Raw genomic sequence first — 25,645 nt, 5'->3', positions numbered from 1 at the left:
AAAGTAGTTTTCAAAAAAACGTCTCTTTCTGCCATAATGTCTATGAAATGGATATCAACTCTTCTCCTGCTAGAGCTGGGTTGTTACTTTGGTTGTGGGAGTTGTGGAAAAGTGCTGGTGTGGCCCGCAGAATACAGCCACTGGATCAACATAAAGACGATCCTCGAAGAACTCGTCCAAAGAGGTCATGAGGTGGTTGTTCTGACATCTTCAGCTTCCATTCTTGTAGATCCCAACAAAACATCCACTATGAAGTTTGAGATTTACCCAACATCTCTCTCTAAGGATGATTTTGAGGGTATTTTCAAGAAACTCATTAATTTATGGACATATGATATGCCAAAACAATCATTTTTCGCATATTATTCAAAAATGCAAGATGTGGTTTTGGAATTTATGAATGTAGTTGAAAAGCTTTGTAAAGATGTAGTTTTCAACAAGAAACTAATGAAAAAGCTACAGGAATCAAGATTTGATGTCGTTCTTGCAGATGCCGCTGGACCTTGTGGGGAACTTTTAGCAGAAATATTCAAAATTCCTTTAATGTACAGTCTCCGCATCACTATGGGCTCAACATTTGAAAAGTATGCCGGAGGACTGCCACTCCCACCTTCCTATGTGCCTGCTACTTTGTCAGAGTTAAGTGACCGAATGACATTCATGGAGAGAGTGAAAAATATGATGTATGTGCTATATTTTGACTTTTGGAGCCAGACATTAAATGAGAAGAAATGGGATCAGTTTTATAGCGAAGTACTAGGTAAGTCAGTTTTCTCTTGCTTATAAGATGTCTTACATATCATAATACACGGGAAAATGACTTTTATCACTATAAGCACTTAAAAATTTAGATTTTACAAATAATTGCATGTCATAAAATGTCTGTCATTCTCACTATTATTTTAGAAAGACTTAGAGCTTAAGATAAATTTTAGACCTCTATGACCTAGAGTTACTATAGAACTTTCTAGATGAACATACAAAATAACTTTAAAACCTATAACTGTCAAAGTATTTAAATGTCCATTGTTATCTATTTGTTTGCAGTAGGCTTTTCAATTTAGACATTTCAGACTCTTGAGTATATTGAGTAAAGACATATAGGCTTCAGCAAAATTAAGAACTCATTTCAGCAATAAAACTATTTTATTTTGAAACAAAAGTAAAGTAAAGTGAAGAGTGCATTCTTGGATAGAACCACATTCTCATTCCTGAATCTGGGTTAGAAACTCCTCATATAATTTAGCGGACTCTCAATCTTGAGAAGGATAAAGATCATCAACTCCTAAAGAATGCATGACCCATTAAGTCTTGTTCTTTGTTAGCTCACAATTTCAGGGCATACTCTTTCAAGTCCCATAAGAGCACATTTTATTTATTGGATTTGAGTTCACGAACATCAGTGTCTAGGGTTTATTCCTGAGCCCGGGTCCAGGGATTTTTCCATGAGATTTTCAAGGGGTTGAAATATATGGGATTGCAGGGATAGAATTGATTGTGTGTGTTCAAAACAAGTGCCTTACCTGCTATATATCTCTGGTCTTGACTCATAAACATTTTTAAAAGGAGATTTATTGAGAGTCTTTTGAAATATCTTTTTTTCTGAGTCCCAGCCAGGGCCGGTGCTCGGCTCTGGCCGAGTTTCGACCCGGGTGCCCATGCCTCTGCACAGCCGGTGGATGTGGAACGAGCGGGAACCAGAGACAGCTTTAGGATGTGGGGTTCCAGCAAGTGCTTGCAACCATGTATGGAGACTGTGAACTAAGCTTTTGCCCCACGCCGGCTAACGGAGGAAATATCCTTCCTTCTTGGTCTCTCTCCCCTCCGGGAGAAGGCGTGGTGTCCAACATTTTGTGGGTCCTTTGAGCAGGTATGAACTTTTGGCGCAGAAAAAAAAAAGTGCTTTGAACTTGAAACAGCCGCGGGATACCGGCGCAGTCCCAGCAGGGCCTGGTGCTCGGCTCTGGCCGAGTTTCGACCCGGGTGCCCATGCCTCTGCACACCCTCTGGATGTGGAACGAGCAGGAACCAGAGACAGCTTTAGGATTTGGGGTTCCAGCAAGTGCTTGCACCCATGTATGGACCCTGTGAACTAAATTTTTGCTACATGCTGTTCCAGGAAGGGAAATGATTCATTTTCAAACTTAAATCTTCGCGGACTTAATTACTATAATACAGAAATTGTAAACCGCGGTAGCGGCCACGTGACATTTTATCTCTTCATTCTCATCAGTGGAAAACTTATTATCAAATATTTCCTTGTTAATAGAGCTGTATTCTTGGGGAATAAATTCCAATAAAAATAGTGAGTCTGTTTGGAAACTCCAACAACAATAGTGAGTTCAGTGTTGAATCTGGAATGTAATCAAGGTAATGAGAAAAGGAAGTGAAAGTATCATTCACTCATGGGGGGGTTTGGGGGGTGAGGTGTGGGATGTATACTGTTGTTTTTGTTTTTGTTTTGTTTTTGTTTTTATTGGTGGTGGAATATGGGCACTGATGAAGGGATGGGTGTTTGAGCATTGTATAACTGAGATATAAGCCTGAGAACTTTGTAACTTTCCACTTGGTGATTCAATAAAATAAATTAAAAAAAAAAAGAAATAACTTTTTTTCTGTTTTATCCTATCTAAAGATGTGTAAAACACATGCTTAGAACACGTAAGTTATATACATACTTTAGAGTTGCATCACAAGTATACATTTGATGGTAGATGACAAGATAAAAAAGAAAATTTGCATTATCAAACCACAGGTAATATTGTACCTTTGACTCCATTATATAACCATGGCAGAAAATTTCTTGGACTATTCATTCCTTATTTTTATTACCTAAACATTTATGAATTACTTTGCTTTGTTTTGTTATCTTTCAGGAAGACCCGTGAAGATATACGAATTAATGGGGAAAGCTGATTTCTGGCTCATTAGAACATACTGGGATTTTCAGTTTCCCCACCCCATCTTACCAAATTTTGAGTTTGTTGGAGGACTGCACTGCAAGCCTGCCAAGCCCTTGCCTAAGGTAACCTGGCCCTGCTCACTTTGAATTTCATCATTAGAAATCAAGCTAGCAGGAGAGCTTATTTTTTAAAAATTCTTAAATTAATTGAAACACAAAGCAAACTTTGCTTTTCTCTTTAATATTTTTTTAAAAAACTGAATTTGACGCTACCTATAACCATTTGGGTGACTATTTTCAGTCATGCACCAAATCTTAGTAATCTCATACCAATGTTTCCATAACATGCCTTTTAGCATTATATGGGATATAAAAGAATACATGGGGTAAAGTACACAATATATATGAATACATATATATAAATATGTATAAAGACTTTTCATTGTGTTATAATATACAAGTTTAATAATTTCTCTATGTTCAAAAACTGCTCATCACATAATAATGGCAAGAAGATAAATTTGTGACCACATAGTATGAGATGATTTCTGATGGAAAAAAAAATCTAAATGGTCTAAAGTGAAATCATTCCTTTTATTTCCTGGCTTTTGGGGTCACACCAGTGAAGCTCAAGAGTTAATCCCAGCTCTGCACTCAGGAATTACTCCTGGTGGTGCTCAGGGGACCATATGGGATACTGGGGATCGAACCTGGGTCAGCCACATGCAAGGCAAATGGTTTCCCCACAGCACTATCATTCCGGACCTAAAACTATTCCTTTAAGATATAATTTTAAATCAGTATCCATTACCAAATTATTTTATAATATTTTAAGACATGGTCTATATCATATTGACAGCAACATCAAACTAAAGATAGTCTTCAAAATACTATTTCCTTAAAAAAGAGTTAATATATAAAATTCTATTAGCCTTAAAGCATATTCCTGATGGTTTGAGTCAAATATTGCATGAAAGTTTCTCTCTTTTAATTATCTAACACATGCCTCATTGATTTGTTAGTTTGCTTCTTTGTGAACCCAGAGATGGTGTATTTTGGACCTTGAAGAGATAAGGGTCTCTAGATGGTGCATGCATTCAGGCACAAGCACAAAACACTGGGGGAGCAGACAGCAAGGATAGGCATGAGTTGTTTGTCTAGCTTCAAACTCTTGGACCACATTTGATTATCATCTTCTGAGAAATGTCTGGAATAGCTCTGAATAAAGAGCCAACAGAAATCTCTGAATGAAACCCCTGATCACCACTGGTTGGGGTTGGCATTGGTTCAAAAGCCCACGCCAAACATGCAGAAGCAAGTCGGGCTGGCCATTTGCCAACAAGAGAATATATCTGGTCTTGAAAATGACCGAGAATTCACTGTCATAAACATACAGGGGTGGCGGTATTAGGTCCGAATTTCAGATCCCCTTTTGTGGAGAGACTAAGTTCACACACGATAATGCAAAAGCAAAGGAACTTTATTACTAGCTCGAACTAGAGTCCAAGTCTCACCCAACACAGTGGAGTCTGGACAAGGACCCTGACTCCAATCACAAACAGTCTTGATGAAGTCACACACAACTCCTGTGCTTAGAGAGCTTACGGACAGCTTCCTGAAGCTGTGTTTCAAGGTTAGCAGGCTGAGGGGGGTTTGAGCACGAGTATTCCGTTTCCACTAGGTGGCGATGGTTGCAGAGAAATCCAGCAGCAGTAAGAGGAAATTAGAGCTTCAGTCTGGTAAAAATTGAATGCACTACAAAACTTGCACACAGAGAGAATCACAAACTCTGAAACTATGTGAGGACACATTTTAATGGGAACCTGTATAATCCCCAGGTGGCCAGGAAAGGCCCTGACAGCTCTCCCCCTTGCCGCCCAGGTTGGGGGTGGTCCCTTGCTCCTCCCCCATTTAGGGTGGCTCAGGCCATTGGGCAGATGGAGGAGGAAACACCCAGGGACAAGCTGGTTGTTGATAAGTTGTCGTTTATTCAATCTCTCATCATGCGCCAGTTCCAGTCTCTCTGAGTCCCCCCGCCCCCGTTCTAGTCTCACATTGTGCCTCATTCCCGTCTACTCCCACTCATCTCTCCACACTGCATCTTGCTCTCTTGTCCCTCCAACTCTCTTGTCTCTCTGACTCCCTCACACTGGGGGTAGATGCTCTGCCCAGTCCAGCAGCAAAATCAACATAAGAAAGCCCTTCCTTTGCTCTATGGCAAACCGCCACTTAAGGTGTTTTTCGCCTTTCCTCAGTCCAATAACTGAATTAACATCTTAATTAACATCTTAATTCTACTTCTTAATATTCTTTAATTTTGTATGGACACAGTAAGAGATATACTGATGCTTGTAGGGTGGCTTTCCTGGGAACATCTTTGCACAGACTCAGACTACAGTGCTCAGGCCAGATTAATCTTTCCTAACCTTAGCAGGGTCCGAATCTAGTTATTGCTTTTTGGATCATGATACCATCTGTCCATGACCAAGCTCTTAACTTATAGTTAAGCATCATGGCACTTTGGCCAGCCCATTTCAGTGCCAGGATAACACATAGCTCACTGCTTCCTTGGATCCATCCAATACCTAATCGGGATCCTGCTCTAGGGTGCAGGAAGTAAGGACAACTTAGGTTAAGGTCGAGAGAACAGATGCCCAGGAGGTAAATATCACTGAGAGTTCATTAACACCCAAGTTACAAACGCATAGCATTTACTGTTTTCTTGTGTCCATACAAAAAGGACATTGCTCTGTATTAATTATGCAAAGGACTTAAGGAGAACAGAAAAACAATATTTACAAGTTAACAGAGCACAAGGAAAGACGTTACAAATAAATACAGAGGAATGGGAGCACTGTGGTGGGAGTAACCCAATAAACTTCCTGTGGCAAGGTGGAAAAGAGAAAACCCCTTTACCCTACAGGAGCCCTTTACTGAATCCTTCAGGGAGGAGAAATGCAGGAAATGTTTTGTGCTTAACACTGGGACTTACTTGCTATTAGTCAGATGATGGACTGGAGCAATAGAACAGTGCTAGGGCATTCGGCTTACACTCGGCTGACCTGTGTTTGATTCCACCACCCCTCTCAGAGAGCCCCGCAAGCTACTCAGATATCGGGCCCGCACAGCAGAGCCTGGCAAGCTCCCCATGACGTACTCAATATGCCAAGAACAGTAACAAGTCTCAAGATGGAGACATTACTGGTGCCCCCTCGAGCAAATAGATGAGCAATGGGATGACAATGACAGTGACAGTGACAGTGATGGTAGTCAGATGATCTTTGGAAGAGGCTGATCTGCTTTTCTGCCAGACACAGCAGAAATTTAATACTTTTCTCGTACTTCAAAGACAGCTCACCTATTTTTCTTGAATAGGTGAGCTGTGTTCAGCTACTTACTGTAAATAATTTCATTGGAACGAAACATTTAAAAAAGGTTTAAGAAGTTCACCAGGATTTCTACAATCAATAAATTCAAAATTCTTTATACCCCTAAAATCTCTTCCTCTCATTTGAGCTGGAGGGTCAGGGAATAGGAAGAGTGAAATGAAAGTATTGCTCTGTGTTTTACAGATTTTAGAAAATTCCATTTAATTTTAAAAAATAAAATAAAGTTCTACATATTATTTGCACAATAAAGGGGAATATAGTTAGCACCCCTAGATGGAATATATTTACAGCCTTCCCTATAGCCAGAAATGTTATGTGATTCCTGCTTAATGAAAATGGTCTACATATGTCTTTAAATATTAAAACAGAAGGGGCAGGAGATGCAGCACAGAGGCAGAGGTGAATGCTTTGCATGCACGGACCCTCACCGACAACACTTAATTCTGAAACATCTCTGGGGGCAGCCCTGGAGGATCCTGAGCATCTCCTGCTGATTCCCTGAAGTCCTTATGAGCACAGCTGGGGCGGTTCATGTACTCTTCACACTGCAGAGCACTTCCAGACGCCCTTGCATTGAACAGTTGGCCACATTGGCCAAAGATCATTCTGAAGAGATCCTGGTCTCCTCAGCATCACTTGAGAGAACATGCCCTGACAAGGGGAAACTTTAACTCTCTTGACTCAGTGATTTTTGTTCCTGTGCCCATACCTAACAAAAAAAATCTCATTCATTAAAAATATATATATGCACGCCTATATTCACAGCTACTTTATTCATGATACTCATGTTCAGGAAAGTGTGTGATGACAACAAAACCTTGAAAATTGTCAACATAGTGAGGTTCTCGTTTGGTGAATGAGGATGGAGGAACAAACTTAATGTGGCACTGGGGAAGTGGTAGAAGGTCTCAGGCACTTTGACAAAAGAGGAAGGGCAGCAGCCTTGTATGCTTAAAAGCATAAATGCAGTACTGTAATTATGCTAAATCAATCAGAAAGAAAATGTCTACAATGTTAATCATGTGTGCATTTAGCAATAATTTTAAATATACCTTTTGCTCTAATAAAAACATTAAAATGTTTTATTTGTGTACTTTTCTGTAGAAAACATTTAAATATCGTGTGTGTGTGTGTGTTTGTGTGTTGCCGGGTTTGAACAAAGAGGCTCACACCCTCATTCTAAGAGCTCTATCTCTGAGCCACAACTCTGGCCCAATAATGTATGACATGGTCTTGCTACCCATGAAGGAGAAAATTCTTTCTTCCTAGGAAATGGAAGAGTTTGTCCAGAGCTCTGGAGAAAATGGCATTGTGGTGTTTACTCTGGGGTCAATGGTCAGTGACATGCCTGAAGAGAGAGCCAATGTGATTGCATCAGCCCTTGCACAGGTTCCACAAAAGGTTAGAATCAAGAAAAAGTGTTAATGATGTGTCTGTTAAGTTTGTAATTGTTTGCAAATTTCTGTTTTACAAAAGTTTCATAAATTTATATGGCCTAGAATTGGGATTGTAGATATATACATACAACTGTAAATATAAATGATAACGTCTGTCTTATCCAATTAATTCAATACAAAATTTATATGTCAGTTGCTAAAGTAAAACAAAGGGTACTGCTGAAGACCAGTAACACTGCAGTAACATCCAGAGAGAATAAAATATACTTAAGGGAAACAATATGATCATTAATATATTAGTAATTTGTGTAGATACATAAAGACCAATTTCTACCCTGTCATTTGTACTGGGTAGAATTGGTACTCTTGCACAGTATATAAATATGAGTAAACACTGAAAATATTATCAGAAAATAATTGAACGGTAACTTTAGTCAGGAATCTATAAAGCAAAATGGCCTCCTATAATATGTGCCTGTATGGTAACATAAACTCCTTGTCTATGATTTTGAAATGAAGCTATTCAATTTCTTTTCAGTATGCAGTTCAAAGTACTATCTGGATTAGCAAACTCCCTCCAAACTCCAAAAACACGCACAATGGTTTTGAACCAGAGAAAGGAAGTGTGGATACAATAAGAAGCCAACAAGAAATGAGGCTTGTGTGAGAAAATTATGATACACTCGAGATTATCAAAATTCCTAATAACTTAATTTCTGTCAGATAGAATGCACCTACAATATCTGGCTAAGAATCAGTATATATTCACTTATATAGTTCTTTTTAATCTCTCTGTTCATTTTATTGCTGAGGATCTGGAGTGAACATAAGAGAGAAAGTAGAGATGAACAATTTCTACATTCTAATTTCAATAGTGAGGGTTACTAGGTAAACGCCCACATCCGAATATTTCGTACTCATTACAGAGAAAGTTTCTGTACATATGACAGAAACACACAGTGAACATTTCTGCTGCATTGCAGTGGTGCTACCGGTCAGTGGAAAACAATTATCACAATCTTTCATTTCTTTCACTATCCACTCCACTTTTTCTGAGCCAATACTCCTCAATTTCAATATGTCAACAATTGTCAACTCTAAAAATTGTAATGTATCAGTGTGCATATATAAAAAATTACTTCCTGAATATTTTTATGGGTCTGATATTAGAGGAGAACCGATAGCTAATATAGTTTCTAAAATTTATATATGCGTGTTTATAATATATCATTGATAAAAATATTGTTTATTCTATTGAGCAATTGATTTTATGTTGATAATAAAAAAACAGATCTGACACTTGGATATAAGTAAAATATTTTATCTGAAAAATTAATTTAAATATCAAATAATAATGAATGGTCAGTTATAATAGTTGTAAAGAAATATATATGTACCTTAATAATTTTATACTACCTCATTAAATTTTGGAAGTCTGAAATTTTATAAATGCATTGTTGATTATTTTAATCACATTGCTTATTGTGTCAATGTAAAACATATGATATATATATTTTTTGGAATATAAAGTAAGTACTGTGCATGCATTTCTATTATAATAGTGTTCTAGCAGCATTTACTCTAAATGCTTGTCTATTGAAGTACCTTCTGTAGAAGAATTGTAAATGTAACTAAATCATCTTTTGTGGTCTTAACAATGAAACATGCAAATAAAACATTTAAAGTTTAACAAGTAGATTGACATGTTTTTCTTAATGTTTATAGGTTCTCTGGAGGTTTGAGGGCAAGAAGCCTGAAACTTTAGGGGCCAATACTCGGTTGTACAAATGGATCCCCCAGAACGACCTTCTTGGTAAGATTCTGGAACACGCACACCGAAATGAGATTATATCCTACTCCAGTGACATCCATTCACAAGAAATGAAAATTACCAAGCCTAGCAACAAAATTTAATCGATAAAAGGTAGCTACCATTTCTCGGGCTGCTGCCCCACGCACAGGTGTGCACCATTCTCCATGACCATATCTTTGCTTCCCATCCCAGGTTGGTCAAGGACCCCAGCTCCCCTCCCTGCACCCAAGCCTTCAAACCCAGAGCCCTCCCCACCTCTGCTTCCTGAGCCCATGGGCAATGCCACTGTTCTCCAGGGCCTTGTCTTTGCTCCCCGTCCCAAGTGTGTGACCCCCTACAGCCAGCACCCCACCTACCTGCAGTAGGGGGCGTGGCCTCTGCAGTGGGCATGGTCTTTTTTGTGGCCCTGTTATTTTCCCCTTTCCTGGCACTCTGGACTCACCTCTTGATCTCCATCACCTAATTCTCTGGAGAATATCCTGGCCATCTCAAACACGTTAGGCCAATAGTCCAGTAGCCTATTCCTACACACCATAGTACTGGCATCACAAAAAACTCTACAAGTCTAATATGAAAGAACACATCCTCCAAGCTTTACTAGAGACCTCACATAAGCCACTGAGGTACCCTGAGAGGAAGGTGAAACTCTAGAAGGAGGAAAAGGTGGCCACCATCGACCAAGCTCATGCAGTACTCTTTCTCACAACTAGAGCGGAAGAATGATAGTGAACTGGAAGGTCCCACCACCCTACTACTACAAAAGCATGAAGAAACAGCAAAAATCCCTACCACGAGGAGATCATGAAAAGGGTCCAGATGCCTTAATAAGAATTACCCACAAATACGATCTCTTCCAATAAAGAACTCAGAGATGAAATGTTGAAAATGTTCAATGAACTCAAAGAAATGTTTCAATAGACATTCAATAAATTAAAAAAGAACATGAAAGAAACAATGGCACAGTCAGGAAAATACAAGAAAAAATTAGAGTAGAAAAAAAGGTACAAAACGAACTGTCACGAATAAAGGACTCTGGAGATGAAATTAAAAACTCAGTGGGCGCCCTCAATAATAGAATAGCTACAGCCGAACACAGAATCAGTGAGCTTGACAGAAGTTTACAGGCAACAAGAAGCAATGGGGAAAGACCTCAAAATAGCTCTTAGTGAATCATAGACTTAAGGGATGATTTCAAGAACAACACTAGAATCATCGGAGTACCAGAAGGAAAGGGAGATAATCCCAATGGAAAAACCAGAGTTAAAAATATCATGGCTGAAAAGCTCCCAGAGCTGAAAAATTCAGGCATCCAGATCCAATGAGCACTAAGAGTGTCAGCTAAAAGAGACCCTAATAAAAAGACTCTAATAAAAAGACATTGCACACTCAGCATGATGGATGCCACAGATAGAGACACAAAATTGCAAACAGTAAGGTGAAAGAAGGAAATCACATACAAAGGAGCACCCCTTAGACTTACTGCAGACCTATCAGAGGAAACTCTCCAGCACGAAGACAATCGTGGGATATAGTGAAAAAACTCAATGAAATGATGGCCTCGCCAAGAATAGTTTATCTGGCTAAAAAGTCACTCAAACTTGCAGAAATGAGGTTACAATAGCCAAAATCTGGGGAAAAAAACAAGTGCCAGAGAACAGATGACTGGGTAAAGAACTTTGGTACATCTACATAATGGAATACTATGCCGCTGTTAGAAAAGATGAAATTTGCTTATAGGTGGATCAACATGGAAAGTATCATGTTAAGTGAAATGAGTCAGAAAGAGAAGGACAGACATAGAAAGATTGCATTCATTTGCGGAATATAAAGTAATAAAATGGGAGACTAACATCAAAGAAAGCAGAGATAAGTACACCATGAGGATTACTCCACAGTTTAGAAGCTGGCCACACATGCTGGGGCAAAAGGCAGTTGAGTTAGAGATGGGGCCACCAAGTAAAGGGTGCTAGGAGGCCCCACTCGGGATGCGTCATGCTGGCTGAAAGTAGACTATATACAGAACATGATGGCCACTCAATACCTCCATTGCTAACCACAAAACCCAAAAGGATAGAGGGAGCAAAAGGGAATACCCTGCCACAGAGGCAGAATGGGGTGGATATTACACTATAAATATTACAATATAAAATGCACTGTAACTGTAGCACTGTAATCCGTTTATTCATCGATTTGCTTGAGCAGGCACCAGTAACATCGCGGTTGTGAGACTTGTTGTTAACTGTTTTTGGCATATCAAATATGCCACGGGTAGCTTGCCAGGCTTTCACATGCAGGGAGGATAATCGGTAGCTTGTCGAGCTCTCCAAGATGAACAGAGGAATTAAACCGGGGTCGGCCATATACAAGGCAAATGCCCTACCCGCTGTGCTATCGTTCCGGTCCAGTAACACTAATACAGGCTTTAAAATTATTACAATAAATACAATAATTATGATAATTACAATATAGAATAGAATATTACAATATAGAAGTCTCCCTAGTGCATTTCTGAAAATCGCGATGACATGACTGCATTAACTTCACCATGAAATTCACCTCATCATTCTTTCCATTGTTTTATTACTCTGAAGTTAAATTTACTCTCCTGTCATCATCATTTCTAGGTGTTTTCAGTTACAGAAAATGTTTTCTCTTAATTAGTTCATCAGGAAAATTTGTTTTCATTTCTGATACAAAATACTCAGTGTTCTTTGCCTATTTCTCTAGAAGAACTAAAGTATACTGGTTCTGAGATCCAAAAACATTTATTTTCATTAGACTATGTTTTCTAGAGTATAATGATTATATCAGTTCCTTAATTTGCCACTTCAGTTTAGTAAATCAGTTTCCTAAAATTTACTTGATTTTAGGTCATCCCAAAACCAAAGCTTTCATCACTCATGGTGGGACCAACGGCATCTATGAGGCAATTTACCACGGGGTGCCTATGGTGGGCATTCCCCTGTTTGCGGATCAGCCCGATAACATCGCTCATATGCAGGCCAAGGGAGCAGCTGTCAGGGTGGACTTTGAAACAATGTCAAGCTCAGATTTGCTCAATGCATTGAAGACAGTCATCAATGATCCTTCGTGAGTATCACAATATTTTAACAAATATCGATGCATAGGGACTTTGGTCAATGTATATTTTGATGCCATTTAGACGATTAGATGTGCAATGAATAAGATGATTAAGTCCATCTCATTAATATTTCAACCATTTACTTAAGAGTAGTTTTCACCCATTAAGTTATAATGCAACAGATTACCATAAAGCTTGCAGCTTAAGCCATGTAAAGATTTATAAGAAATTGAAAAATATTCCTAGAAATCTCAGAAGTTGAGAATGAAGAGCTTAAATTTCCATAACTACTTCTAGTCAGAGTCAAATTCTGAAATGTATATACGGTCCATCATAATAAATAACATCTAATGGTTTGCTTACATAATAGTGTTTTCCTAATACAGAGAGTTACTTGATAACATTTACCTAAAGTATATATTTTAAATAACTGCAGCATGTTAAAGGGTTTTGAAACCCTTACAATATTAAAATGTAAGACATTAAAAAATTCTCCCAAACTTGGGGTCGGCAAGAAATCGTGGTGAGTAGGAGTCTTGTTTGCACACAGCTGACTTGGTTCTAATCTCCAGAATCCCATACATGGTTCCCTGAGCGTTGGCAAGAGCAATTCATTTCTAAGCTCAGAGTAGGAGTAAGCCCTGAGCACTCCGGGCTGTCTGAAAAATGAACAAAACAAACACACAAAGAATATTTTACACACACTGTAGGATACTTAGCACTATCCCACTCTAATCAAACATCAATCTATAGTCTATGTTTATCAGTTATTCAAATATGAACATTTCATAAGAATGAAATCATGTCACATATATAGTCATACACCTAGCTTTCTTCATGTAACATAATATACTTTATTGCTTCATTCTGGAGTGATAGCACAGCAGGTGGGGCGTTTGCCTTGCATGCGGCCAACACTGGTTTGATTCCTCCATCCCTCTCTGAGAGTCCGGCAAGCTACCGAGAGTATCTCGCCCGCATAATAGAGCCTGACAAGCTCTTCGTGGTTTATTCAATATGCAAAAAAACAGTAACAATTATCACAATGGAGATGTTACTGGTGCCCGCTCCAGCAATTTGATGAACAATGGGACAACAGTGCTACTTGCTACTTGTTACTTATTGCTTCATTCATGTGATAATTTTGTACAGCTGAAAAGTAGCCTTTGGCTTGGCTATCTCATATAACTTATCCATTAATCGTACACAAACTTTTCTTTTCTTCCACTATGACTTTCATGAACATTTTCTTTTTTTTTATTAGATTATTTTTAATTAGAGAGTCATCGTGAGGGTACAGTTACAGATCCATACATCTTTGTGCTCATGCTTCCCCCATACAAAGTTCAATAACCCATCCCTTCACCAGTGCCCATTCTCCACCACCTGTAAACCCAACATCCCTCCCCCCCTCCCCAGTCCCGTCTCCCCCCACCCCACCCTGCCACTATGGCAGGGAATTCCCTTTTGTTCTCTCTCTCTGATTAGGTGTTGTGGTTTGCAATAGAGGTGTTGAGTGGCCATTGTGTTCAGTCTCTAGTCTGTATTCCGCCCGCCTCACCCTTCCCCCACATGACCTCCAACCACATTTTACTTGGTGGTCCCTTCCCTGAGTTACCCAGAATGAGAGACCAGCCTCCAAGCCATGGAAACAATCTCCTGGTACTTATTTCTACTATTATTGGGCGTTAGTCTTATAGTCTATTATTCTATATTCCACAGATGAGTGCAATCTTTCTATGTCTGTCTCTCTCTTTCTGACTCATTTCACTTAGCATGATACTTTCCTTGTTGATCCACTTATATGCAAACGTCATGACCTCATTTTTTCTAACAGATGCATAGTATTCCATTGTATAGATGTACCAGAGTTTCTTCAACCAGTCATCTGTTCTAGGGCACTCGGGTTTTTTCCAGATTCTGCCTATTGTAAACAGTGCTGCGGTGAACATATAAGTGCATATGTCACTTCGACTATACCTTTTGGCTTTTCTGGGATATATTCCCAGCAGTGGTATTGCTTGGGTCAAATGGGAGCTCAACTTCTAGTTTTTTGAGAATCGTCCATACTGTTTTCCAAAAGGGCTGAACTAGCCGGCATTCCCACCAGCAGTGTAGAAGGGTCCCTTTCTCCGCACATCCTCTCCAACAGCGGTTGCTTTTGTTCTTTTGGATGTGTGCTAGTCTCTGTGGTGTGAGGTGGTATCTCATGGTTGTTTTGATCTGCATCTCTCTGACGACTAGTGATGTAGAGCACTTTTTCATGTACCTTTTGGCCATTCGTATCTCTTCCTTGGTAAAGTTTCTGTTCATTTCTTCGCCCCATTTTTTGATGGGGTTGGATGTTTTCTTCTTGTAGAGTTCAACCAGTGCTTTATATACCCTTGATATCAACCCCTTATCTGATGGGTATTATATAAATATCCTTTCCCATTCTGTAGATAGTCTTTGTATTCTAGTCACTGTATCTTTTGCGGTGCAGAAGCTTTTTAGTTTAATGTAGTCCCATTTGTTGATCTCTGGTTTTACTAGATTGCTTAGTTCCTTGTCATCTTTGAAGATACCTTTATCTTCAATATCCTGGAGGGTTTTGCCAACCTTGTCTACAATGTACCTTATGGTTTGTGGTCTGATGTTGAGGTCTTTAATCCATTTTGATCTGACTTTTGTGCATGGTGTCAGGTCGAGTTCTAAGCCCATTGTTTTGCATGTGATTGTCCAGTTGTGCCAGCACCATTTGTTAAAGAGACTTTCCTTGCTCCACTTCACATCTCTTGCTCCTTTATCAAAGATTAGATGATCATACATTTGAGGTTGTGTGTGGGGATATTCCACCCTGTTCCATTGGTCTGCAGCTCTGCCTTTGTTCCAGTCCCCTGCTGTTTTAATTGTTACCACTTTGTAGTAGAGTTTAAGGTTGGGGAGGGTGATGCCTCCCATCATCTTTTTCCCAAGAATTGTTTTAGCTATCCGTGGGCGTTTATTGTTCCATATAAATTTCAGGATTGCTTGCTCCGCTTCTTTGAAGAATGCCATGGGTATCCCTATAGGGATCGCGTTAAATCTGTATAATGCTTTTGGGAGTATTGCCGTTTTGACAATGTTTATTCTCCCTATCCATGAGCAGGGGATATGTTTCCATTTCCTCATGTCCTCTTTTATTTCATGGAGTAGAGTTATATAGTTTTCTTTGTAGAGGTCCTTTACTTCTTTAGTTAAGCTGATTCCAAGATATTTGATTTTCTGGGGCACAATTTTGAATGGGATTGCTTTTTTCATGTCCCTTTCCTCTGTCTCATTGTTTGCATATAGGAAGCCCATTTCATGAACATTTTCGTGCATTTATTTTTTGTTCAATAAGTGATTTAATTTCTCTGGGCATATTTCTGAGAGCAGTTTTCCTTGGATATATGGTAACATTTACAACAAAATGTCAATCGGAAATCCAGAGTGTTTCTGACATTCTAAACGTTAGTTTGAGATTTCTCCACTCTGTAACCACAGTGTTTCTTCATAGGTCTTTATATTAGCATAATCCAAGTACGCATATATTGGTCTCCAGTTGTAGTACTGATTCAATTTTTTACATCATTTACTAGATATTACTAAATATTACTAAACGTCTTTTCATTTGATTGAGGCATCATATACTGTCCTCAGAATAAATACATATTCCAAATTTTTACAAACTTCAAACCCAGTATTTGTTCTTAATAGTGAGCATCAAAATTTGAATCTGGGGGCTGGAGCGAAAGCACAGGAGTAGAGTGGTTGCCTTGCACGTGGCCAACCTGGAATCAATTCCCAGCATTCCATATGGTCCCCCAGCACCACCAGGAGTGATTCCTGAGTGCAGAGCCAGGGGTAATCCCTGAGCATCGCTGATTGTGACCCAAAAATCCAAAAACAAAAACAAAACAAAACAAAAAATCTTCGATCTATACAATGAAGTAATTACAGAGTCCATATATGATTTTAAAGAATTTTTCCATTGTGAGCAAGTTGATAATTATACTGTATCCATAAACGCAGATGTGCTTTTATGGATGAAAACATAAAGGCTAAGGTTTTTCTAACCTTAAAGGAATATAATGTGGTGAATTTGTAATTTTTTTATTCAATATCCATCAATTTGAAATGTATTTCTATTCTCATCTTATTGCTGCAACAGAAAAATTCTTGAAAACTTATTTTCTGGAATAAAGTTTTAATTATTTAAAATGTTAAGGAAACAAGGACTAGTACTAAAAAACATAAAGAAGATTGGCGATACCAAGAGAACTACAAACGTATTGTATGTTTAAATCGGCAAATACTTTCATTAAATCTTTCTAGAATAAATTCCATAAAAATTCCAAAACTGCCACAGTGGAATCTTAAAATACACTTATATGCAATTGGTAATACATATTCTAAATATGAGCACATACATATTTAAAGAATCATACAAAATATTGTTTTGTACTTTCTGTAGAGTATCCATCAATTTAAGATGCATTTCAAAGTAGAGCTAAAGTGGAAAATTATCAACTTCAGAATCACTGTAGAACAATGTTACACTACACAAATCTAGAACACCTTAGGCAAGAATTATTGTATCACTGAATCACTGGAATCCCATTGCTCATCAATTTGCTGGAGCGGGCACCAGTAACTAATCCATTGTGTGACTTGTTACTGTTTTTGGCATGTCGAATACACCACGGGTAGCCTGCCAGGCTCTGCTGTGCGGGAGGGATATTCTCGGTAGATTGCCAGGCTATCTGAGAGGGAAGGAGGAATCCAACTCGAGTCAGCAGGTGCAAGGCAAATGCCCTACCCGCTGTACTATTGCACCAGCCCAGCAGGAATAGTTACTAAAATAAATGCAAATATTTCATAATGGCAACTAATCTACTTCAGAAGATACACTTATATCTGGTAACAATAGAAAAACTGCTCAAAAGATAAAATCAACGTAAAATCATTAGTCATAAGAGAAAACTTTAATGAATTCTCAGTAGCATAAGATTTGCCAGAATCATGAAATTGTCCTAAAATTTTTGCAAAATAGAGAATGTAATCTATATGATATAAAGTAGTTGAGAACCTAATTTGTTTCTAAAACTGATAAATGGGCAATAGTTAATTTTCTCAATATATTCAAGTATATGTACATTTAAATCAGAAGTTCCCAAACTCGTGTGGCTTACCATCCACTTCTCAGAGGGAAATTACTCAGCACCCCTCTTAAAATATACCTGCCTAAGCTCATCAACAAGAAATGGCCCTCAGTGCTTCTCTTGCTACTGAAACTTTCGAGGACACCTAGGGATAGGAGTGAGTGAAGTGGGGACAACGGGCATAATAACAAGTTTAGGAAATATCATCAACGGTAATAATGAAGTTTTACTCACATGAATATCAATGCTGCAATTCCCTTTATTTGCCATATAGGCAAGAGAAATAAATGTAAACCTAAACTTGTGTGGAATAAAATTTAACAACTTTGGTTCAAACACACAAAACACTTTTTGATGCACAAAATTAAGTGTTCATGTCACAAAGGAAAATATATGCTATTTTATGCAAGTAAAATGAAATATAAAAGTAAATAAAGAGCATGGTATATACAAAGAGCACAATTGAGTTTGTACTATAGAATCAACAAGAGAATACAAGCAAACCTATGCTGTTAAACGCTATTAGAACAATCAAGTCCTATAATATTAGTGATTAAAAAGCTTCAACATAAGGATGTGCTTAACAGTACCTCGTAGTTTTAGCATTATAGTCACTTCAAGTAACTTTCTAACTCTCTTTGAGATTATCATCCTTTAATTGAATATGCGCACTTGTTCTTTTGTTCATCTTTCATACCTGGAATATTCATGTGTGAATCTGTAGAACAAAGAAACAAAGAAGCACTTGTGTTGCAAAAGAGGAGAACAAGGGTGAAGGTGAGGCCCTGGGTTCAATGCCAGCACTAGATGGAATCCCGGGTACCACTTGGAGTGATGCCCCAGCACCAAGTCTAGAGTACCACAAAGCACACAGGGTGTGAGTTCCACTCTTCACTAAATAGCCACAACAAAGTAATTACTGGTTCCAGGACAGATAATAAATGTGCAAGGACAAAAAAGTAAATACATAAGGTCTAGTGAAGAGTCTTCTCATGCATATTGACATCATTCACCTCTAAATGTATACTTCGAGAAGATTACTTAAAAATTTATTTCCTCTGTGGCAGATCTAGCTTCAATAAGAGTGTATACAATTTCTTCTACGAAGAGAGTTTTAATATTTATTTTATACTCCTTATTCATTGTAAAATTGTTGTAGGTTGAAAAATTCCTGTTAAACACTAAACTGCCAGTGAAGGCCACCCAATACACTGCTGCATCCATAATCCTATGACATCAGCTTCATTATAGGGGTACACTTAAAATCCCTCAAGGGAACACTTCAGCAATCTCACTTCTCTCAATGTGCCCTTTGGGGCTCTTCCTTAGGTATAAGGAGAATGCCATGAAACTAAGGGCAATTCAACGAGATCAGCCAATGAAGCCTCTGGACAGGGCGGCCTTCTGGATCGAGTTCGTCATGCGCCACAAAGGAGCCAAACACCTGCGGCCCGCCTCCCACGGCCTCACCCTGCTCCAGTACCACTCTCTGGACGTCATCGGCTTCCTGCTGGCCTGCGTGGCAGCTGCCCTGTGGCTCATCACCAAATGCTGCCTGTGCTGTTGCCAGGTGTTTTCTAAAGCAGGGAAGAAGGAAAAGAGGCACTAGTTGCATGTGAGGCCCAAAGCTGCTCTCTCTCATAGACAGGACCCCTCTGTTTTTTTCCCAGAAAGAAGCTGAAGGGTCTGGATTTGTTTCTTCTCTGACAAAAATTGCTCTTCAGAATTATTTTCTTATTTTTAAAATCTGTTTATCAATAATTTACTATCAATTAGAGTTCTAAATATGTCATTCCAAGTAGGAAAATAAAATGTACTTTACGTGTAATATGAATTGAGTTATTTATATAATTCAATTTGTTTTAACTTTTCAGAATTAATTTTCATTATTTCATAAACCAGACTCTGTATCAGGCTGTTTTCACTCGGGGCACCCCAGAGGGGGCCAGGTGAGAACCCTCCTCACCCCAAGGGACCCAGCCCCAGCAGTTGACCTCCACTACCCAACACATTATAAGACACTTCCTAGCCATTCTCCATAATTTCCACACCATATTTGATGGAGTTCAGACAGTAGGCAAAAATTATAGTCTCACATATATCAAGAATCACAAAATCCCATTGACCGTCAAGTTCTTGGGTGGTCTCTATAACCTCTACATTCGTCCTATCCCTGAGATTTTAGAAGCCTCTCTCTTTTTGGTCTTCCCAATGATGCCGCATTGGAGGCTCTTTCAGGGTCTGGGGAATGAGATTCAGCTGGTTACTGGCTTTGACATATAGATACACCTTGGGAAGCTTGCGAGGCTGTCCCATGTAGGCAGGAAGCTCTCAGTAGCTTGTGAGTTACTCCCAGAGGGAAAAGTAGGTTATAAGGTATTGCGCGGCCGCAAGGCGGCCACACGCTTCTGGGAGCTTGCTTTTAAGTCTCTGGATGTTGGCCATTGATGGGATTATACACACCTGGGTTCCTCTGCTGGTACCTTCATGTGTTCGGCTTGTCCAAACGTGTGGAGAGGGGACTTGAGCATGGCTCTGGCTAGGTTCTGGTGGTTTTCTGCCACCAAGAGCTCTGCTCGGGGTGGGGAGAGAAGCTGGACCCCATCCCCTAAAAGGGGCCTCAGGGAAGACAGCCAGGTATGTGGGCAAGAAACTCTCTGACCTCACATATATATAAAATATATGGGTATGTATATATATACATTCACACATATATAAAATATATATACATATATATATATACACACATATATTTTATATATGTATATCTATATACATATACACACTTCTCATAGAGCTCAGCAAGGTACCAAAGGTATCCCACCCACATGGCAGAGCCTGGCAAGCTACCCATGGTGTATTCGATATGCCAAAAGCAGTAATGATAGGTCTCAGTCCCTGACCCTGAATGAGCCTCCAATCATTGGGAAAGACGAGTAAGGAGAGGCTGGTAAAAACTCAGGCCTGGGAGGAGTAGATACGTTACTGGTGCCCACTTGAGTAAATCAATGAACAACAGGAAGACAGTGATAGATTGAAAGTGATATTTCTACAAACAAATAATCATATACTTCTACATCTAGTGCTGGGATATGTACTGGGGTTCTCTCTCCACACGGTAAAGGCTCTTGTTCTCTCTTACTCTCCTCTCTCTCTCTCTCTCTCTCTCTCTCTCTCTCTGTCTCTCTCTCTCTCTCTCTCCCTATCTATCTATCTATCTATCACTGTCTCCCCTCCCGCCCGCTCCCACAAAACTTCCAAGTGAAAAAATAAAACCTATTTTGACTTAGTTTTTATCTACTCCTGAAACTCTTTTCTGTGAGGGCAAGGGGAGGGTGAAGTCTAGGGCTGACTTCCCTTTTCTGCAAGGAGCAAGGCTCATGGAAGTCTCTTATCGGACACTTTTCCCCAGCTGTTTCCCCAGCTGTTTCCTGTGGCCAAAGTGGATCAGCAGCTACATCTTCTGGGGAAAATCTCTCATTCTGTTAACTGTACTATTTAACCTCTGTGAATGCATGTCTCTCTGAGCAGGCCCCTACTCCCTCTATGTCTCCTGTGTCACCAACCACAATGGAAGGGACACGAGGAAAACCCACTAGCAAAAAAAACTTGAAGATTCTGTGGGTCTATGGCATAAACCCACAGGCCGAGTCCTTCCCCTCTATCTGCTCTCAGTGCTGGAGGGCTCTGGTCTAAACCCATTTCAGATGTTTTAAAAAGAACTAGGAAAAGAAAAAGTTAGTGCGGCACTAGTTCCTAATCTACTCATTCAAAAGCAAATTCTTCCAAAGCCACAGCACTCTAGATTAGGTTTAGCACACAGCTGTGAACATGAGCTAGGCCAGGTAAGACCCCAGGGACACCTGGGGTGCACGCAGAGATCTCTGATGGATGATCTGACAACTTTTAGAGACCCCGGTCAAGCTAAGGAGTGGCATCCACTCCTGCAACTTAGAGTGCTCCTTTGACAGGGAATTCAGTGGCAATGCTTCCTGGAAACTTGACGGGATTAAAGGCTCATTGCAGAAGTTACAGTAGGTAATGAAAAGAGAAAGATGGAGATGTAAACCAGAGTGATTTTTTTTATAATCTAAACTGGTTGTAAATATGCCTCTCTTAGTTCTAGATGCACATGCAGTCATTTAGAAATAACAGAAGATATTTAGTAGCCATACTTCTCAAATAAAATATGGGAAAGAAATTCACAAACTGTTGGAGACAGTGCAGGCCCCCATAGCAGTTATTGCCCTGCTAAATGGCAGGCCCTCTTAACCATAGCTTTCTTATTGGACTCAAAATTTTGAACAAACAAAGGATATTGTTATTCTGGGACAAGTGCACAAAGCAATTCAGGAATATGGGAATGGAGGTCTGCCTCATCCAAATAAAGAATTACCTCCAGATAAAATTCATCCTCGGAGCTGGGCCATCCGAAAAACTTGGAAGGCCGGATCGTCTTCAAATAAATTGTTGCCTAACTGGAAGGAACTTACCAAGTTATCCTGAGCACTTCCATGGCTGTGAAACTTAAGTAATATCCTGAATTAGCTGGGTTTATCCCTCCAGGATAAAATCACTTCTAGCTCTTTCAGTGATGATACTCCAATGGAGAACAAGTCTGCCTTATCCGGTGACCTCATCAATGACTCAAATCTTCTATTATGGAAAAACTCATATCGCCCTGACCCCTCCTATTCCTCCTCTGTTGATTAGTATGCCTTTATATTTTAATTAAGTTTCTTTTAGGCAGTGTTTAGCTAATACTAGAATTTTAACTCGTAATCATCTAGTCAGACAGAATCTTTTGTATGACATTTAATCAGATATCTAATTAATTTTCATATAATGTCAAGTCTAATGCCATCTTCTCGTGTATGTCTAATTCTTTTTCATTCCTTGTACCCTCTTTTGTTGCCTTACTTCATAAGAAGCTTGCTTACTTTTTAATGATGAATTGCTCTGATATTCTGGCTTTGAGATTTTCTAAATCTGACAGGTTTTTGCATTGTGATTATCATGAGATTAATATAAAACTTCTCATGGATATACCTGCCAATTTTATACTGAGAAAAATTTAAATTTGATGGCAAACTGGTTTACCATTTTACTGCCTACTTATTTTTTTTATTTTAACGTACATTACTTTTATTTTTATTCAAAATGCTAAATTTTTATTTTTTTTAATCACCATAAGATGCAGTTACAAAGCTTTCCTGTTTGAGTTTCAGTCATACAATGATCAATCACCTGACCCTCCACCATTGCACATCTTCCACCACCAAGAACCCCAGTAACTCCCCACTTCCCACCCCTCGCCCAGCCTCTGTAGCTTGCCAGGCTCTCCGAGAGGAATAGAAGAATTGAACCTAGGTCGACCTCATGCAAGGCAAATGCCCTACCCACTGAATAACAAAATAACAAAATAACTTAAAACAACAACAAAACTGAACACAAAGAACATCATAGTTTAAGAGATATTGTCCTGTACAGAGACAGAGGAGAAGGAGGCAAACAGACCTTTGAAGGTCAAGTCCAGACTCTGACAGGAAACAGGGTGGAATCAATGGTCAAGGCTCTTGGCTGGACATGTGCTTGGTGTGGGTTTCCTGCCAGTACTTCTTCTATATTTAATATAAATCATTTATTTTATTGAATCATTGTGAGATAGAGCATTACAAAGTTGTTCATGATTAGGTTTCCGTCATGCAAGTTCCAACACCCATCCCACCACTAGTGTAATTTTTCAGAACTAATGTCCCATTTCCCTCTTCCACCCCTCCATAATACACACCCCTCCCCCATCCTGCCTCTATAGCAGACACCTCTCTTTTCTCTCTCTCTCTCTCTTTCTCTCTCTCTCTCTTTCTCTCTCTCTCTCTTCCCCTTCTCTCTCTTTAACCTTCTCTCATTTTAGGCACTATGGTTTGCAATACAGATGCTGAAGGGTTATCATATATATCCCTTTACCTACTTTCAACCTCTGTTCTTGTCCAGAGTTATCATCAACTAATGTTTCCATATCCTCCCCTATATTAACTACCCTCCACCCTTATGGTAATTTCCAACTATTGTCCAATCTTCCTGGCCTGATTTCCCTAGCCTTGGATATTAGCTTCATACTGTTTTTTAATATCCCAAAAATGAATGCAGTCATTTTATTTCTGTCCCTCTCCTTCTGACTCATTTCACTCAGCATCGATACTCTCCAAGTCCATCCATTTATAGGCAAATTTCATGATCTCATTTTTGCTAACAGCTGTGTAGTATTTCATTGTATAGAAGTACCATTGTTTCCTTATCCAATCATCTGTTCTTGGGCAGTCAGGTTGTTTCCAGATTCTGGCTATTGTGAGTAGTGCTGCAATGAACATAGAAGTGAGATGGTGTTTCTGAGGTGTGTTTTTGGCCCCCTGGTTATATTCCCAGAAGTGATATATCTGCATCAAATGGAAGTTCAATTTCTAGTTGTTGAGGAATGTCCATATTATTTTCCAGAAAGGCTATACCAGTTGATATTCCCACAAGCAATGAATGTGGGCCCCTTTCTCACTTCATCTGTGCCAGCCCTAGTTCTTCTTGTTCATTTTTATGTGTGCCAGTCTCTGTGGTGGGAGATGATATCTCATCGGTTTTGATCTGCATCTCCCTGATGATTAGTGATATCTAATATCATGCACAAAAGTCAGATCAAAATAGATAAAAGACCTCAGCATCAAAACTGGATCCATAAGAGACATGGAAAAAAATGTAGACAAAACTTTGTGGCATTGAAGCTAAAGGCATCTTCAAGGGTGAAACACCACTGACCAAGCAAGGGAAAGCAAAGATTAACAAATAGGACTACATTAAACTAAGAAGCTTCTGAAACTCAAAAGAAGCAGTAACCAGGATATAAAGACATCCCTGGAATGGGAAAACTATTAATCCAAGGACTGGAGCAATAGGGTAGCAGGTAGGGTGTTAGCCTTGCATGCGGCCGACCGGGTTTAATTCCTCCATCCCTTTTGGAGAGCCCAGCAAGCTATCGAGAGTATCTCGCACGCAGAGCAGAGACTGGCAAGATATCCGTGGTGTATGCGTTATGCCAAAAACAGTAACAAGTCTCACAATGGAGACGTTACTGGTGCCCACTCGAGCAAATCAATGAGCAACAGGATGACAGTGACAGTGACCCATTTGATAAGGAGTTAATATCAAAGATATACAAGGCACTGGTAGAACTTTAAAAGAATAAAATATTCAACCCCATCAAAAATGGGGAAAATAATTGAACAGGAACTTCCTCAAAGAAGAAATTCTGCAGGTACTTCCTAAAGGCTGGAGTTTTCCAGAGCTCAGCAGCATGCATGATCAAAGGGGCATCAATGTTGGACTCTCCAAGCAGGCTCTGGATGGAGGGCAGAATGGTCCTGATGCATAAAGGGCGGGCCACTTGTCTTTCCGGGTGTCCAGGCAGATGTTGCCTTGGGTAAACATTTGGGGTCATCGCAGGGTGTGAGACACTAAACCGCAGGCTCGAAGTAGGGGTAGCTGCCGGGGAACTCTGGGAAAGCTTCGACCTCAGGTCCTCAGAGACCATGCTGGAGGTCCCATGGATATCTCCCTTCCAATTGAAAAGGTTGTCAGACTCGGTAAATGCAAAATGCCTTTGTCACCAAACATCAGGAGGGTCATCAGCTCCTGCTGAACTGGGCCTGGCTCCTCTACTGGCAGCGGCGACACTGGCTGGGTTTGGTTCTGGGAGGCCGTCTCAAAGACAGGAGCGTTTCTTCTTTATCTGCCCCACTCTTTTTGGCTTGATTTACTCAGCATGATATCTTCCAATTCCATCCACAGGGTAGCAAGTTGCATGATTTCCTTTTCCTACATCCATTGTGTGTATGTGTACATGGCTTAGCCT

General features: G+C 39.6%; 1 protein-coding gene and 1 pseudogene across 1 annotated transcript; one reads left to right on the top strand and one right to left on the bottom strand.

Moving 5' to 3' along the window:
• Positions 1-36: 36 nt before the first annotated feature.
• On the top strand, positions 37-19,354 carry LOC129405046 (UDP-glucuronosyltransferase 2B31-like). The gene is made up of 6 exons (XM_055140006.1): positions 37-760; positions 2,877-3,025; positions 7,561-7,692; positions 9,414-9,501; positions 12,372-12,591; positions 19,075-19,354. The coding sequence occupies exons 1-6, from the start codon at positions 37-39 to the stop codon at positions 19,352-19,354; spliced, it is 1,593 nt and encodes a 530-aa protein (XP_054995981.1).
• Positions 19,355-24,457: 5,103 nt separating this feature from the next.
• On the bottom strand, positions 24,458-25,419 carry LOC129405045 (ubiquitin-conjugating enzyme E2 C-like; annotated as a pseudogene).
• Positions 25,420-25,645: the final 226 nt, after the last annotated feature.

The sequence above is a fragment of the Sorex araneus genome, chromosome 5 (genome assembly GCF_027595985.1).
Source record: "Sorex araneus isolate mSorAra2 chromosome 5, mSorAra2.pri, whole genome shotgun sequence".
Classification (NCBI taxonomy): Eukaryota; Metazoa; Chordata; class Mammalia; order Eulipotyphla; family Soricidae; genus Sorex; species Sorex araneus.
This window is presented reverse-complemented; position numbering and strand designations above follow the sequence as displayed.